Genomic DNA, 16,435 nt, shown 5'->3' on the forward strand with positions numbered 1-16,435 from the left:
AGGTTGAACAATTTCTTCGCAAAAATTTGAAGAGCTCTACTCGGCAGATTACACAAATACAAACGTGTAGTAAAAGTATAAGCAAACTATAAAGTAAAACTATAAGCAAAATCAACAAATTTTCAAGCTTAAACCCATGACATACGCTTAGAATCAAAATTGAGATCTGTACACCCTTTCTAACGAGTTCCATCAACCTTCAAAGTTACACGACCATATGTATATGCAACATGTATATGCGTACGAAGTACAAAGGAGTTCACTAACGAACGAGTTAAATGTCTCTGCGATTCGTGTCTCTCTCAATGAGTTTTATCAACCAGCATGTTCACGACATATCAACACCCTGTATATAACCAGTATTATATACCACCCACAGTGTCTGCGTAGTCAGCGTGCTCGACTCAGCAATGTTCGACTGCGCCACTCTGGTTTCCGCTCTCGTAAAAGAAGGACCGCGTAACGTCTCCTTCGTTCATTCACAACCACCTGCTCGTCGAGGAAGCATCGGATCTTTTGGTTCGTCTGCCAGTTGCCGATCAAGACATCGGGCCAGTCAACAGGAACGGCTTCCAGAGATACAACTTGCACAAGAAGAGAATGAAGAGCAACGCGACTTCCGGTCTTCCGCTGTCCATCTGTGTTTCGGTCTGCACTCTAGTGGTTCTACTGTCTGTCAGCGAGACAGCTTACGCTAAGCGTGAGTAATTGTTTATTTTACATTTGCGGCTGTTTTAGAAATTTCTTATTCGACGAAATACATTGTCGAAGAGTACCTTTCCCTCGTCGTTTCTTTGCGTTTATCGAAGATACAAAAAGTATCGCGATTCTTCTCTGTACGAGTACCTATCGGTCATTTTCGTATTAAATATTTCTTACTACGATTCGTAACATTCTTTTGTAGGCTATGTACCGCTGGTCGTCGCGTTTGTCAATTATAATTCTGTTTTATAAAACGATCATATGTTTTCCTGTTGCTTCCAACTTTCTTTTATTCGTCATTCCATGATCTTTTAAAGAGGAGGGTGAGTTACGAAATAGAAGATTTCGATTAGAACGATCTCGACGTTTACTTTGAGAGTTTAGATATTATCGGCAAACGTGTATCGTTCACCTTCGTAAATTTCTTTTCTCTTTTTTTTAACTCTGTCAAAGAAGAGAGCGAGGAGCTAGTGGTTTAAAGCGAAGCGAACGTTGTGGAACAAGATGCTCTCATGCGAATGGTTCAGACACTTTTGTTTTTGTAATGGAAGTACTCGGGTATTATTAAAGAATAAAACTTTCTTCTTCCATAAATTTCCTTGAATTCTGCGTTATACGAGAGTTTCAGGGGAGGGCTAAAGATTTTCTCATTTTAGAGAGTAAAGGTGATCATAAAATAAGGTACATCGATATTTATCGCTTGTTTCGAGTAGATAATTTGTTTTTTTAGACTAAACGAAGGAATGTTTTAAGCGAAGTATTTCGAGGATAGTAAGTTTAAGCTTAATGTTTTTATTGAAACGTAACGTAAAGGAATATTAAGACTTCGAGAGCGAAATACGAGAACGGAATATTATTTATTTTCCTAAAAATATAAAAGCAGGAAATTTCGGATCTACTCGAACAATTTTATCATCCATTTTATTAATAATATTAATTCCCATCGCGCACGCTATCAGGTACATTTTCATTTCGTACATCTCCCTCCTTATAACCTCCTAATTTTCCATCTTTACACCGCATATTATAATTAGACCTTGGCGAGTGTAATTCAATTTGTTCCGATCGAAGTTTAATAAAGATCTCGGTGGTTTCATGTTTCGTATCGTTTAACTCCCCGTTTCGCGAAGGATCGTGGCGTGAAACGGAGAAAAGAACGTTCTCTCGTTTTTTAAAAGAACGCGTCTGCCAGTAGGCAAACGTACAAGAAATATGACAGCAGCTGTTACAATTGTGAATGAGAATCTTTGATATTCGCTCTTTGTTGTTCGCAGAGAACCAACTTTATTTAAGAGGAACTTTACTCCGCGTTGTACCGCAGAAAAGCTACAGTGTTGTAGTTTAAGAGCAATCGAACGAATACTTAATTCTCGGTCGTTCGGCGTAACGTGAACTTAAATTAGTTTCATCGTGATAGCAAACAATGATTATTGGCTCAATGTTACGCGTTAATCCGAATGTTTCATTATAAACGAATTACTTTTTCCTTTAGTTTGTCGATACTTCATCCCCGTGATCGTTTCATTGCGTTAAGATGTGGAAAGAAAACTTTCATACGGCATGCCATACGCATAATCTTTCGATTTAACTTTAACGTTTATATCTCCAAACTAAATTGTACTCGGTAAATTAAGCGAAGATACACCGGATTATATGGTACGATAAAATTGCGAAGCAAATTGAATCGAATATTTATTTTTCTTGAAAATTTCCGCAAAACGTCTACAGAAAGATGATCAAAGAATAACGTAAGAATAATCACAGTTATATCCAATGTATTAGAGTTTTTCTTTTCTTTCTTTTTACGTATAACGCGAAGATTCGACCTAACATTATGAAACTTGTACGTTTTTTCTTTTTAATTGCAATGTTAGTAATCCTCTTTCAACTTCCTAATTGTTCAACGTTTTCTTTAATCCAGTAGTCGCAACTCCGTTGAATCTATGTCCGTTCGTCATTTTGTAAAATACTGAACATTTTGTAACATACTGAAAACACAGTTTAAGCTTACGTAACAATTGATCCGAGCGGTAAAGACACGAACGAGCGTGCACAGTTTCACATTATGCCTTGGTGTTCGCGCGTAATTGGATTTGTTCATATTTGTCGATACTTCCGTTGCTAATTAATCGTGCACTCCCTTCGATCAACTCGATTCTACATTTAAGTGAATCGCAACTAATGATCGCTTTAATCGACGTGACGCGAAACGGCTGCAAGGAAGTAAATATCTCGCGTTGCTGTGAATAAAACGATTTTTTTTTGTGACAAACTCCCCTCCCTTCGTAGGGGATAATTATGTAAACGGAGTAGAAAATATGGTTATAGAGAATCTTTCAAATTTTCTACTGATCGTGCGAATTATCGGAAGTTGGTATAGAAATTAGATCAATTTGCTGAAAAGCGATTTGTTTTCCGTCGAACGCTTGTTGAAACGGTTATCAGTTCTCGATGATCCTCTTGATAAAATAAGTTACGGTTAATTGTGAACGTGCTGTTGATTTTGATCTTTAGACCAGTCGAACACTTTTGTGTTTTTATAAGCAATTATGTGGCGTTACTCCTTTCAGTGAAAATGAAGAATATTTCACTGAATGGATTCAGGATACATCGAATTTACTTTGAAGTTGTAGTTTATTTGCTCGATATCCCTTTAATATTTTAAAACGAGACTTACGTTCCGATGAAATTAGACTTGATCCTGTAATCTTCGCAATTCTTTTTCGAACGAAGGAGCTTTTTCATACGTGACTGATTACACATCGGAAAATGATAATTATTATTATCGTTGCTTTTAATGGTGTCGTCGGATAGATTCCGTGAATTCACCGTAAATTATTTTGTAGACGGGCTATGCGAAATTGAACGATCGATTCTCCATTATTATGCAAAATCCCCTAACTCGCAGGTATTCGTACTCATCTGTTTAGTACACGTTTTCGTTTCTCAGTCACGCAATTGTTAGATCATTCGTCAGTTTCCATTGATAGCAGAAATCGAATTATATTCTTGAACGTTTCTTACCTGTTATTATCATAGGTGTAACTAGTACAATTACTAACATAACATACGACGAAACAGCGTTAGGCAGGCAAAGTAATATCCAAATAAGTAAATGTAATATGTAAATGTATCCAAAGTAAATGTTTTGCGACGTTTTACTTACGAGATGTAAATGCAAGCAAGAGAGATGGAAATTCGAACGTGTATAAAATGTCTAGACAAATGAATAGAGTTGCTTTTGTTAAATAATAAACATAAATAATAAACAATATAAATTCTATAAGGTTTATTTGTTTCACAAAAGTAAATCGTAGAAAATTTAACGAACGTAATTGTAAATCGAGTTTATTCACGATTTATTCGTGCAATTGTTTGAAATCTGTGGAATTAACGTATGCCGGAGAGTAAATACGAAACTGTAGATACAGATAAATTATTTTATTGCAAGGGTATGTAAATTATTTCGTAATTATTAGTTACAAGCTTTCAATGTTTCTTTGTCCCACTTTTTCTACTTGTTTTATCATATTTAATCGGTAGCTAACGAATCTGTTTAATTAGTTTTTAAATACATTCTTCGCAGTAGGTTAACGACAAAAGAATACAATCGAAAGCTTTAAAGACAATTCTCTTATATTTTTGTTTCGTAATAGCAAAAACCGATACACACATATAACTGAAATGTTAACATCTGACAGATGTACGGTGAGCGTATCGTGTCCGTACCGTATGACCGACCCACGTTTTATTTATCTTGTTTAGTTTTTTTGCAAGTACGTAGTCGAGATTGTAGTTGTTACATCACTTGGTTATCGGTGGCTAAAGAATAGTAGAAATTCTGATCTATCCTTTCAAAACAATTTTTTTTCTATGACGTGTAACACGATTTCTATGGTTAAAGTTAATCGAGTGTAATTTAAAGTGCCGTGCTCGATTCGTAAAATATCGTAACACGAAACGTAAAACCATCGAAGCTCCGTCGATCAGAATTTGTCCGATGATTCTAGAAAATGCTAGGTAATAAAATTTTACGGCGATTTGTTCAATTAGATCGCTCTAAATTGGCCGTAAATATACTTTATATTAAAAAGTTGACAAAAATAAAACTCTCACGACGTCAAGGGAGATACACGTATAATATGCTAACTAGTTTCTCGTAACTTTATGCTGTTATCGAGATGTGGAGATTGGTTTGGAATTTTTAAAACTGGTTCGGAATTTTTTGAATGCGACGTTCGACGTTCTCTTCTGGATATAAAACGGTATACGAAGTCGTGCAAGATGCTCGTATAGGAAACATGTAACATGTTTTACTTGTTATTAACAACGCGTCCAGAAATCCATAAATTTGTAAATCATTAATTCGTAAATGTAAACGTTATTCGTCGAGTTATCGCATTCTCTGACCGGTTTACTCGTCAAATTTAACGTTACTTAAATGGAGCTAAAGAGTTACTTCAAAACTTCGTAGATGGATAGGAAATTGGAAATTACTTAAGCATCTTGTATATTGGTAAAGTAATTTATAAATATTTAATAACAAATACTGCCAGCATTTTTCTTTTCAATGGAAAAGAATAGCTTAGTGGGAGTGGTTCTTACGTTCATAAGTACGTAGTTGCGTGATCCTGGTTTTAGTTCACTGAAGATGCACAGGATATTTTATAATACACGAGACATAAATAACAAAAGGCAGAGAAGTGATAAAAGTTCATGCAAGTACGAGTTCTATTCGTAATCATTTTCGCGTTCGAACAATACGCAGCTGCTTATCGCATTGCAGCGATTGGTCTAATGAGCATTATGATTTCAATGTAAACCTGTGGTTTTCGTATTATAAGCGTGTCATACGTTAAAAAAATCCCAAGTATTCCATTTATATCCTAAATAATAGCGAGTAATTTTCTAGAAATTATGTTATACTTCGTACCACTCTGAACAAGAAGGTTTTAATTAATTTTTAACGAAGAAATTACATTTCTAAAGAAACAAAAAGTTATTAACGTAGAAAATGTGTTTCAATTATATTTCCATTAAACTTTACGATTCTTTTATCGAAAGGAAATATATATCCTAAAATTGAAAAACATTTATATTTTATGCATATTCTTATTTCTAAGTACGCTCGAGTACAGGAATATTTTATCGCAATTATAAAGAATTTTACCTCCTTACATTGGTTCTATTATTATGTACCTTTAATCGTCTTACTCGTTGCAGTTCCATCCGATCTAAATCTTATTACTCACGATAATTCGATGTATGGAAAATATGATGGGTATGGATTTTACTTACCAAGAACTCAAAAGTATCGTGTACCACCTCAATAACGTCGATGATATATCGGCTTATAATACATATCTATATATATAATCTAGCCCTTTACCACAGTATGGAAAAGTATCAATATCTGATTAAGTATGAATCGATTCAAATAAGAAAAGTAAAAGAACTATCTTTGAATACAATCTTCTTTTTTTCTTCGTCTATAATCGTAATAAATACGATTACGATTTAACGACACGATTTATCAAGATAAATACGTGTAATATTGCATAAATATTGTACAAATAAATGAGTGAGTAGTATTCCATTGAAAGTGAATTAACAGAGTACGCGATTATATCAAATGATTTTTTACGAGTTAGCATAAAGATCGATCAACGAAGGCAGGCAGGCATTCTTCTACAAAGATTTTCACGAATCGACAGCTATTTTACTCGAACGAGTTAATCTTGTCCCATCTGTGTATAGCATAAAGTATATTGTCCGCGTAAAACGATTTTCACAAATGAGAAATTCGTTGTTAAGTCTATCTATAATCCTACATTTTCTATAATTTTAAACCAAAGACGTTTCAAAGAAGATCGATTAATTATGTCATTCCGGAACTTCCGATTCATTCGCCAATCGTATCTTTAATTTAGGAATTATTTTAAACAGACGTTCATAAATTATGCCAGGAGATGCATTGTTTGGACGCGTTTCTCCAAATTTCAAAAATCAATGGATGCAATAGGCTTTTCCTTTTATGGTTCTTCTATTTAGAAATCTTAACCAACGGATTAAAGCACGTTTCTCGTTACTTCGGATGTACTGTTATCCCCCGAGCATCTGGTTCATTAACAATCGCTTTTGTTAGTAGTTCGTGAGTAACTAACGCGAAAGCATTGTTGCAGCCAGGTGCGGTACGATCGAACTTTCATTTGCCCTCTACCTTTAATTGGGTGAGCGTTACGTCTTTCGTTAGAACGATTAGGATTGTATCGAAGGTAACCTACGATTCAATTTTTCCAACAATTGGCTTATTAGTAGAGCTCTGAACATACCGAGACGCGATTATCCGAACAATATCTGGCGTCGCGTAATTTCGATAAAACCTGCATATTTTTTTACAAATAAATGGAGGCTCTAACAATATATATATATGTATATATGTATTTAATATTGAATACAAGCGGATATAATATCGTAAAAATAATTAGCGTGATAAAAGATTATTCAGTAGGGTGGAGAATGTATGCTTCGTTTGATTCATTTTCTAACTAGTTAGTTTGCAAACGGTAAACTAAGGGGAATTTGTAAAATATTTATAAAACATTAATAACACACGGGTATATGGGCAAAAACGGCGGTGTAAATCGATATTCGACAAAGTATAGTGATTAACAAGAATTTGATTTTATTTACATACGTAAGTCGATTATAAGTATTTTCTTGATATAATTACTACGAGAAAGATCAATTATCTATCGACTAATTTTCTGTTTTATTATTACACGTAATTTTCACGTGTATTAACAGAATTATAAAATGATTAGCAAATATATAATAAAGTCAACGAAGTTACGGCTTAATTACGTTAACGGTACTCGTTCCCCATCAATTGAAGTTCAAAGTAATTTATAATGTATGCATGGGTAATATGAAAGAATCTACGTAAATCGACCATTCAAGAAACAAAGGAAGAATGAAATCGTTTTAACGAAACAGTTTTTCATGCGGTGAATTACATTCGAAAGAAAAATTACCTACTTTCTCGGTTACATTAAAAGGCTTACCAAACGATTTCCAACGAAACGTAAAAATAACATATATGCATCGTCTTGTATCGTCTCCATTATATTTTCCAACCTCGATTATTTATTCAAACGGACGAGCATCGATGTCGGACAGCGGGGCATTCTCGCGATGAGGAAGAGACGGTTTCCGCGAACTTGCAAGAATTTTGAAATTTCGCGAAATTCTGGAAAGCAACGTAATACACTCTCGTTGCGCAATAAACGATAACAACCATTAGATCTCTAGAAGAATGCGAATGCTCTGCATCAGCGTGTTCGTTATCATCGTTATTTAGTAACGTGATATTGTTTCACTCATTACAAACTGACAATGAGTACTTACGGTCGATCGTAAAATTAATGAACAAGTGCGTCGTGTTTTTCCAATAACGTCGTTGCGTAACGTACGTGTAGGTAAGATGATTTTTTTTTTTTAGCGAAGGTATGTACTTGTTTTTTGATTTGATATTTTAGAAAGAAAAAAGAAAAAAAGGCAGATTAAAAGGAGAATGCACGCAGCTAAAACAGCTTTGGAAAGTCAAATAGTGGACGACACGTATAAATATAGCAGGACACAGTTGTAAAATTAAACAAAAGTAGGTAATAGAATATTCCTTTTGATCGTTCCGATGTAGCGATTCGAAAATGTATAAAAATTGGATAAAATACAAAGTATTCAGCGTGCTTTAAACGCGAAAGGCAGATTTCTACGGAGACGAATCGCTTTTATTAAATCACTTGATCCTAGAAATAACGACGTTTCTACCTACAACGAGGTCGGCAAGTTGCTCCTCTTTTACTGTTGCCTTTCAAGAACGATGTTTCATCTTACCTGCGTTGACACTGTGACTCTGGGAGGTGAAGATCACTTTGAAAATTCAGTACGCGTCATGGAAATGTTTCGCATTGTTATTCGGGACAATATTATCCTCGACTGCCCAATTATTTTTGGAGATAAGGAACGAATCTCGCGCTCGTTTCACGAAAAAGAATCGAACGCGTTTTTATGTCGATAAATCGTCATGCCTGCATTTTGCAAAAGTATTTTACAGCGATTTTCCTTTTTAATGAATGCACGAATTTTATTATTTATAGAGAACCGAAGCGGATTTTATTTTGTTTGAGTGCAATTTAAGTTAAAATTTGCGTTACACGCGAACGAAGCAAATAGTATTGAGCCAATTTCGATTTTTATCCTATGTAGCGTCGTGGTATTTGTAAAAATTTGTAGGCAGTTTTGTAAATATTTGGGGAACTTTATTTTGCAAATATTCATAACGAACGAGCTAGTGTTTGCTTCGTTTTTCCCTTAATCTGTGGATTAAAGTTGGAGCGAAGTTAAAATGAAAGAAACCGAATCGATTCAAGTTTCGTTCTGTATAAAGACTCGCGGTATTTGTTTTACTTGCTACATAACGATCGGAGACTACGGTTTAAAGTTGAAATTAATCGCACGATCGAAAGGTACAGCTACGTTAGACGTATTCTATGAAATTCAGCTACGAACGAGATCAATTTGTTTCGTTCAAATTGATGTAACTTTTTTATATCGTAAAGAAGTTTCGAAAATTTGTACATTTACGGGCGAACCAAAATTCGTTGACATTCGTTGTATAAAATGCAATCAAGTTTTCACCAATTGTTTCCGCTAGAAAATGTTCACGGTTAATATAATTGTTTTCCTTTTGTCATCCATTCGTATGATACCGCATGCGCGCGCTCGCGTGTGTGTGTATGTATGTGTAAATCTATAAAATTTCTATCATTCTGGCTGTCACAGTATTTCAGTTGTTGGCTTTAGCATCTAAGTAGGAGCAGCTTTTGATGGACTTCAACGTTTCGTTTCGTTTCAAAATTTGATAGAAATTCATAGAAAATAATCCTCTTCCTTCGACAAATACAGAACAGAATAATCGTTTGTTAAAGACTGGAGACTCGTCGATCGATTCAATAATACTTAATACGAAAAACATGGTAAAAATACGCCAACCTTTTCTAAAAGTTAAACATTCGTACGATCGCTCGAACGCCGATGTTTGGTTACAGAGCACTTTCCAACACATTCAACTGCATTAAAAGCGAACATTAACAGTGCTTGGAAAACAGCGGAACAAGCTTTAACAGCATGGCGATTTTATCACGAATAAATACTGCCACGATAAATCAAGGTACAAATAGTAATAAAAACAGGCTACCACGTGTCATTACATTTTGACGCATCCGTAACCGGAGACAATGAAATCATGCAGGCTGCCAACCTCGTTTACGCTCGTGTTCGTACGTGCAATTGCAGTTGCAGTCAGCAGAATAGGCTGTCCAGTCGTAGAATGCATTTTCTCGACGATCGTAAACACAAAGTGCGAATGAATCGTTCGTCGAGATCGCGTCGCCCGCAAATATTTCTATTTTCCTCGGCTCCAGTAAAAGCGATTTATCGCGAGAATGTACATATACGCGAGATATATTTGTACAGAACTCGAAAGGACGTTGTTCGTGCCTCTCGTTTTCGACTTTTCAACGGCCTGCTTTTGCTCACCGATGTTCAAAAAAGAATACGTCGTACGATGTACATTAGAAATATAAGCAAACGACTTTTACTTTTTTCTTTTTTTTTTTTTTTTTGAGAAGTCAGTAGCGTGAAAAAGATTTTGAAAAAATGGCAGCTGATCGGAATTTGCGAAGGAAATAGTAAAGGTCGCTTCCCGCAACTCTTTCATGTGAAGTAAAAATTTAAAAAATACGCTCTGTAGATTTGCGCGATCTGAAAATTTTGTCGAAATCGGTTAACGCGGCTATTAGTTACGAACGATTAAAAATGATAAAAGTCGCAGTTTTCTACGGCTTTCGGCCTACAACTGTAACAAACCTATATATTTCTATATATTTCATTTTCGATGCCTGTTGCCTGTTTCTGTAACCGATTCCGATGCAATTTTAACGTAGATCTACAGAGTGTACTTTTAAAATTTTCATTACAGATAAATGATTTTTACGTAAAAAGTGACCTTTACCATTTTCTTCGTGTTTCCGACCAACTGCAAAACATTTCAACTTCTTCCTTCACACGTCCATCCAGTAAACTAATCCTTTTAACTCGTCAGAAAAATTCAAGTCGTTTAGTCCAATTCTAAAAAGCTTTTTCCATTTTGAAGATACTTATTCTTCTAACTGTACATGTACAGTATGTATTTGTCTGTTTGATTTTTTGAAGGATTCATGCTCTTCGTCAGAATAAAACGTCTTGGTCGATGATCGTAAGAATGTTTGCCATACGACCGCGATGGGGGACCCAAATGTCTATAAAATGTCGCTGTCCCTTTCCTGTTCTTTCTTTCTGAAAAGATATTTTTACGTGTGCGTAGGTAAGCTAAATTAAAAGACATACGTGGTGATGCTCGCCTCGCTACACTTGCTCAGTTTATCTAGACACGCATTTACGTAGATAAAAGCTGTTCTTCGATAATTTTATGACTTTGCTGTATCTCCTCCACGAATAGCAAGCGCGCACAAGTTTAAACATACGGCTGCCTCTGATGTCCAGTATCATGGCGCAGTTCCAGCTATATCAAATACAAAAATTTTCCAGTTGTTGGACATAAAAAGGTGGGCGTGTTGAATTTTCATTCACATCATCCGATCTAATACGTGTAGGTTGTTTCTTCTCTTATCGAGGATACTTAGAAAAGCGAAGTTTATCAAGAAGAATGTTCAAAATGTGTTAATCAACCCTTTCCACAAATATTCGTGTGAACAGCTTGAACTTTATCTATTCCTTATCGAAAACTTTGATATATGTTAGCAATAGGAACTGTCAGAAGCGTAGTTAAATTAATCTAGCGAGAAACTGAATATCTCCCTTATTAATTTCACCGGTTTTATAACGAAACAACCGGTTGACGTTGTACTCTGTTTCCTAAAAAATGAGTAATTTCTGTAAATTTAATGTAAATTTAAATTTAATGTAAAGGAGCTAACTACGCAAGCCATAATTGCATATAACAGTTACTGCACTTTATGTATTATCAATTTTTAATATCCACTCGATGTACTTTTATTCCTTACCTCGTTATCAACGTTATCTCATCGTTTATTTTCTTCTAAACCCTCTCACAGCCTTCATATTCATATTTTCATTTTTAAACGAGAATTTTATTTCATTTAAATTCTTATAATTTCAATCTATATAATAGTAGATATTATGTTCTTCGTGAAAATGGAATGTCTAAAATCTAAATTAACCTTCCATCCTACTTCAACTAATATCTTTTTTTTTGGAACATTTTATTATTTAGCGCGTCTGTAACGCACGTTTAGCAACAACGAAAAGAAACGAGCGTTAGTGAACCATCGCTTGCCGCTACAGACAGTACAGTCTTGTTTGTATGATCGAAGAAGAGAATTCCAATTACTTTCGCGTTTTCGTTTGAATCTACTCGACTTTCAACGCTCTATTCGATCCCTCGACTCTTTCACGTTGTTTAAAAAAAGTATTCATATTTTATATCATACACTATATGTAGCTATTAAAAAAGCTACGAGCCAAACGATAAACGATCGAGCTTTTTTTATATAGAAGAACGTAGATGCCCTCTTACAAAAATAATTCCTATATAATTTTTCTATTCGCCTTCCCTTTTGTTGTAGCTAACTAAAAACGAAGGAAAAGCAAGAGGAATCATTTTTGCGATCCGTGTAGTTTGCCATTCACAGAGTAACCTTTGTGCAGGAAAAAAAGAAAATCCTTGTTGGCAACGAGCTCTCTGGCGATCGAGTCCCTTTAAAGAGCTTTCGAAGCTTTTAAAACGCGCGAACAGGACGCGGTAGGGGAAAGAAGCTCGAAACCGTTGATCGATTAGAGCCAGCCTTCATTTAAGATAATAATTGAGTGAACAAGTTCGAGCCCTCGTTCGATTCGTTTGATTTTTCACTTCTTCTGCGGATCACGTACGGCCAATCACGTCTCGTGTCACGCTTTTTAGTTTGTCATTTAGTTTGCTCTCTCGCGCGATACATTCTTTTTTCTTTCTTTTCTGTTCTCCTCCTTTTCCTATTCCGCTCGATTTATGATTTACTTTCAGGAGATTCGATTGATTCATGCCGCGTAGGTACATTCAACTTTAAATTATTTAAGGACCACGTTTTATTTCGTCGTAACATGGAATACGTTTTATATTCGTGAATAGGTTGCGAACGGCAGAAACGAGCGTGTAAATGGTGATACAATTTCGTTTATGATTTCTTATTCCTGTTTTAGTTTTGTTCCTGTTTTGTATTTATATTAAAATTGGTAAACTTTATAAGGCAAATTAAATAAGAATATACTATACGACGTGTGAAATACACTGGTTTACGACTGAAATATTGAGAGTAAATTTCACTCATTATGTAATCAGAAAACGAAAAACTTAAGTAGCATGCAAATTTTGGCTTGGTTAAGGGGCAATAGATTGCTCAAAATATTTTAATGATTCGTGTAATTGTTAATTAAATTGTACAACCTATTGACAGATTCTCTGCGTTTAAATCGAGGTGTATATTGTAATAATACAAGATGTACGTACACATATACATGTATGCACATATTCGCGTATATCACATTTTATATCGCGAAATCGTTCGGTCTTTGCTAAAACGTTTATCTCAGAATAGCATTTTTCTAGTTCTTCGTGTAACATTTTTTGCTTACGGGTTGAAAACGTGTTATTCATCTCGTTCCCTTTCTCTTAATGGTCGATCTGCTTAAAAGATGGCACTGCACATTCGAATTTATGGGATTATGTCTCTTGCAGAGCCATTATTTTTCAAATTTTACATCGTCTAAGAAATATTAATTACTAAAATGGATCATATAGCTATATACGTTCTATAAAGTATAAAATCTTTCCTGTTCTACGTTCTATAGAATCAATTTCGAGGGTTCCATATTACGAATTCCCGTTCGTGATCCGTTAAAAGCATTTATTTTTTCCACTTCGTATCACGAAAGGGGAAAAGTAAATTTGAAAGTGAAATTAGATTTTACGCTTCCGTTTATCAGCCTCTAATAGTTTGACATTCCGTACGATATGCGTTTTCTTTTATTTTGCGAATGAGTTGCCTTAAATTTAACGAAATTTTTATATCGGAAAATAAGCCGAGATACAAATTATGTTTCTATGATGCTTGTCGATGGTTTGACACATTGTCTAATAAAAAGTTTGCTCTTGTTAGCGAAAGATATAAACCTGGATACCAGAGATATAAACCTGGATATCCGAAATAGTTATAAAATAGTAAAATACGGCCGAGTATTTTCAAATTGAACGATAGTTAAATGGTCTGTTACGGGTTAGAGAAGTACCGCAGCTATTTTCTACCGTTAAATCGAACGAACGTACGTTAGAATTCTAGTAACTGTATATCATACTCTAAAAGTAACGTTTATATTTCTATACATTTATGAAAACTACAAGGAGTAGACTGTAATGGTAAGCAATATTTTATGACGAATGTCTTTCATTATAAATGTATTTGATTTAATCATTTCTTCTCTTAGATTGGTTCAATTGTTGTTAAATGCCATAATTCTAAAACTAATCTCGTTTCTATTTTAACAGGTGGTTGTTCCGCGTTCGGACATTCCTGTTTCGGTGGACACGGCAAGAGGTTCGATCCTCATATGCAGGGCAACGTTCTTCAAGAGAATCAAATAGACGCGGCTACCAGTGACAAGCATCAAGAAATGGAACCTCTACGCCTGCGTAACGAGTTCGTTATTCCTGGGAGGAAGTTCGAAGGACAAGAAGAGATGCTTCTTCCTCAGACGCGTAGGCAGGATTCTACGAGATTCGACCCTTTCACTTTGTCGTTCATCGTTCGGCAATGGGTATGCAAATATTTGATTTCATGAAAAAGCAAAAACGAATGAATAGAATCGTCTATCAGTAACTTCAACAATGCAGGTACTATCGAGTTGCGGAACTTGGTTAAAACGCGAATCTTTTATCTCAAGATCTTCCGTTGTAAAACTATACCTTCACCTGTACCCATCAGTAACTTAAGTATTTTAAGTTCTATCGTTATGCGAAACCTCATTAAAAAGTTAACTTTCTTCGGCACCTTCCTTTGTAACTTTCATACCGTCTATAGTGGTTTTGTATGCTAATTAGGCGCAGGATTGGATCAGAGTATCAAGCTTCTCCCTAAGTCACACTTCTATTTCCGTTTATGTCCTTCCTTCCTTCCTTGTTCGTCTTTCTCTCTTTTTCTCATTTAAATTACAAACGTTCTTTATATAAACGTTAGTTTCGCGTTATTCTAGTAAATACTACTAAAGGTACTGTTTCTTAGAATAATTAAACGAACGAATTATGGGTTCGACGGATAAATGGAGAAGCATAATAAGCTGAATTCTTCGTTGTCCGAAAATCTATTTATGTAAAACGTCTTGCCATGCATGCGGTATATTTCTTTCATTATTTGGTATGAAATTAGCGCACGCATTAGTAATCTTGTATAACGACGATAGGGAATATAATGACCAACGCATAATGCATATAATATCAATTTCATATCGTAACTATCGTAACTTAAGCGTAGGATGAACTTGTTAAAAGATGAATTGTTAGATGTTACGAAAGTATCAAGTTTATAGAACGAATCGTTCATTCGTTTTCACGCTTTATTCGTAAGGAACTAAGGAACTCGATTAATCGGTGATACTAACGATTCAATTAATAATTGCAGTTGACGTCGCAACATCGCCTTCATCAGCCGGACGTGGAGCTTAATAACAAATAAACGGATAGGCGTTTCTATTATACTTTGAATTCGAAACGAAGAATTTGGAAAATATTAGATATCAAAAATATGTGAAATTGACAAGTGAAAATATTTTAACGAAGTATCTTGGCTGTTATCGTATTATAATTTTACCAATTATTTATGTTACGTCTTTTTATATTTCACAAGTAAGATGAATTTTATTTAAACGATTCGTTAATATGTAGCATGTGTGTATTTTATTTTTGTTTGCATCGAACGAAAATAATAAATAGAAACTATTGTACGTTAGTATTTCCACGTATATTCGCAGATTTTTCTTTTAACATTAAATTATTTAATATAATTGTTGACGTTCGAATTGAATTATATGTAAGCATAAAGTAGAACGAATAAAATGTTATTCCTTAAAATGATTGTTTATTTTATTCAATGTATTCTAAGGCGATGTGAATCTCAAATCTCTCCAATCTTAAAATCTCTCTATAATACTACGCGACTTGAAAGTTACATACATACATGTTCATATTGTATTTTGTCAATTTTATTTCAACCATTTATTACTGCGCTGTTCTCTACCTTATACATTGTATATTACACGTGTTGCTATTCCGATATCGAACGATTTATTTATAACAATTGGGTATCAGTTTTCATCTTCTCTTTCCACAGTCTGTTGTTCCTAACACTTGTTGTGAATTAATTTATCAAGAATTTTGACACGAATGTCGTAGAAGTTGGTTAGACTGTTTCGTAATTAATATCAACTTGTTGATTTTCAAACGAATATGTGTATATTGGTATACATGCGTCAAGGAGTTGAATTATTTTGAGAAAAACATAATGATAAATGAATGCGACTGAATCAACTGTGCAGTAGCAATTAAGTTGTATCGATTAATCAATAT

General features: G+C 34.7%; 1 protein-coding gene across 1 annotated transcript; it reads left to right on the plus strand.

Annotated features, from left to right (window-relative positions):
• The first annotated feature begins 440 nt into the window (after positions 1–440).
• On the plus strand, positions 441–15,923 carry LOC122569895. The gene is made up of 3 exons (XM_043731530.1): positions 441–700; positions 14,363–14,631; positions 15,492–15,923. The coding sequence occupies exons 1-3, from the start codon at positions 601–603 to the stop codon at positions 15,543–15,545; spliced, it is 423 nt and encodes a 140-aa protein (XP_043587465.1). The 5' UTR covers positions 441–600; the 3' UTR covers positions 15,546–15,923.
• The last annotated feature ends 512 nt before the right edge of the window (positions 15,924–16,435 follow it).

The sequence above is a fragment of the Bombus pyrosoma genome, linkage group LG8 (assembly GCF_014825855.1).
Source record: "Bombus pyrosoma isolate SC7728 linkage group LG8, ASM1482585v1, whole genome shotgun sequence".
In the NCBI taxonomy this organism is placed as follows: domain Eukaryota; kingdom Metazoa; phylum Arthropoda; class Insecta; order Hymenoptera; family Apidae; genus Bombus; species Bombus pyrosoma.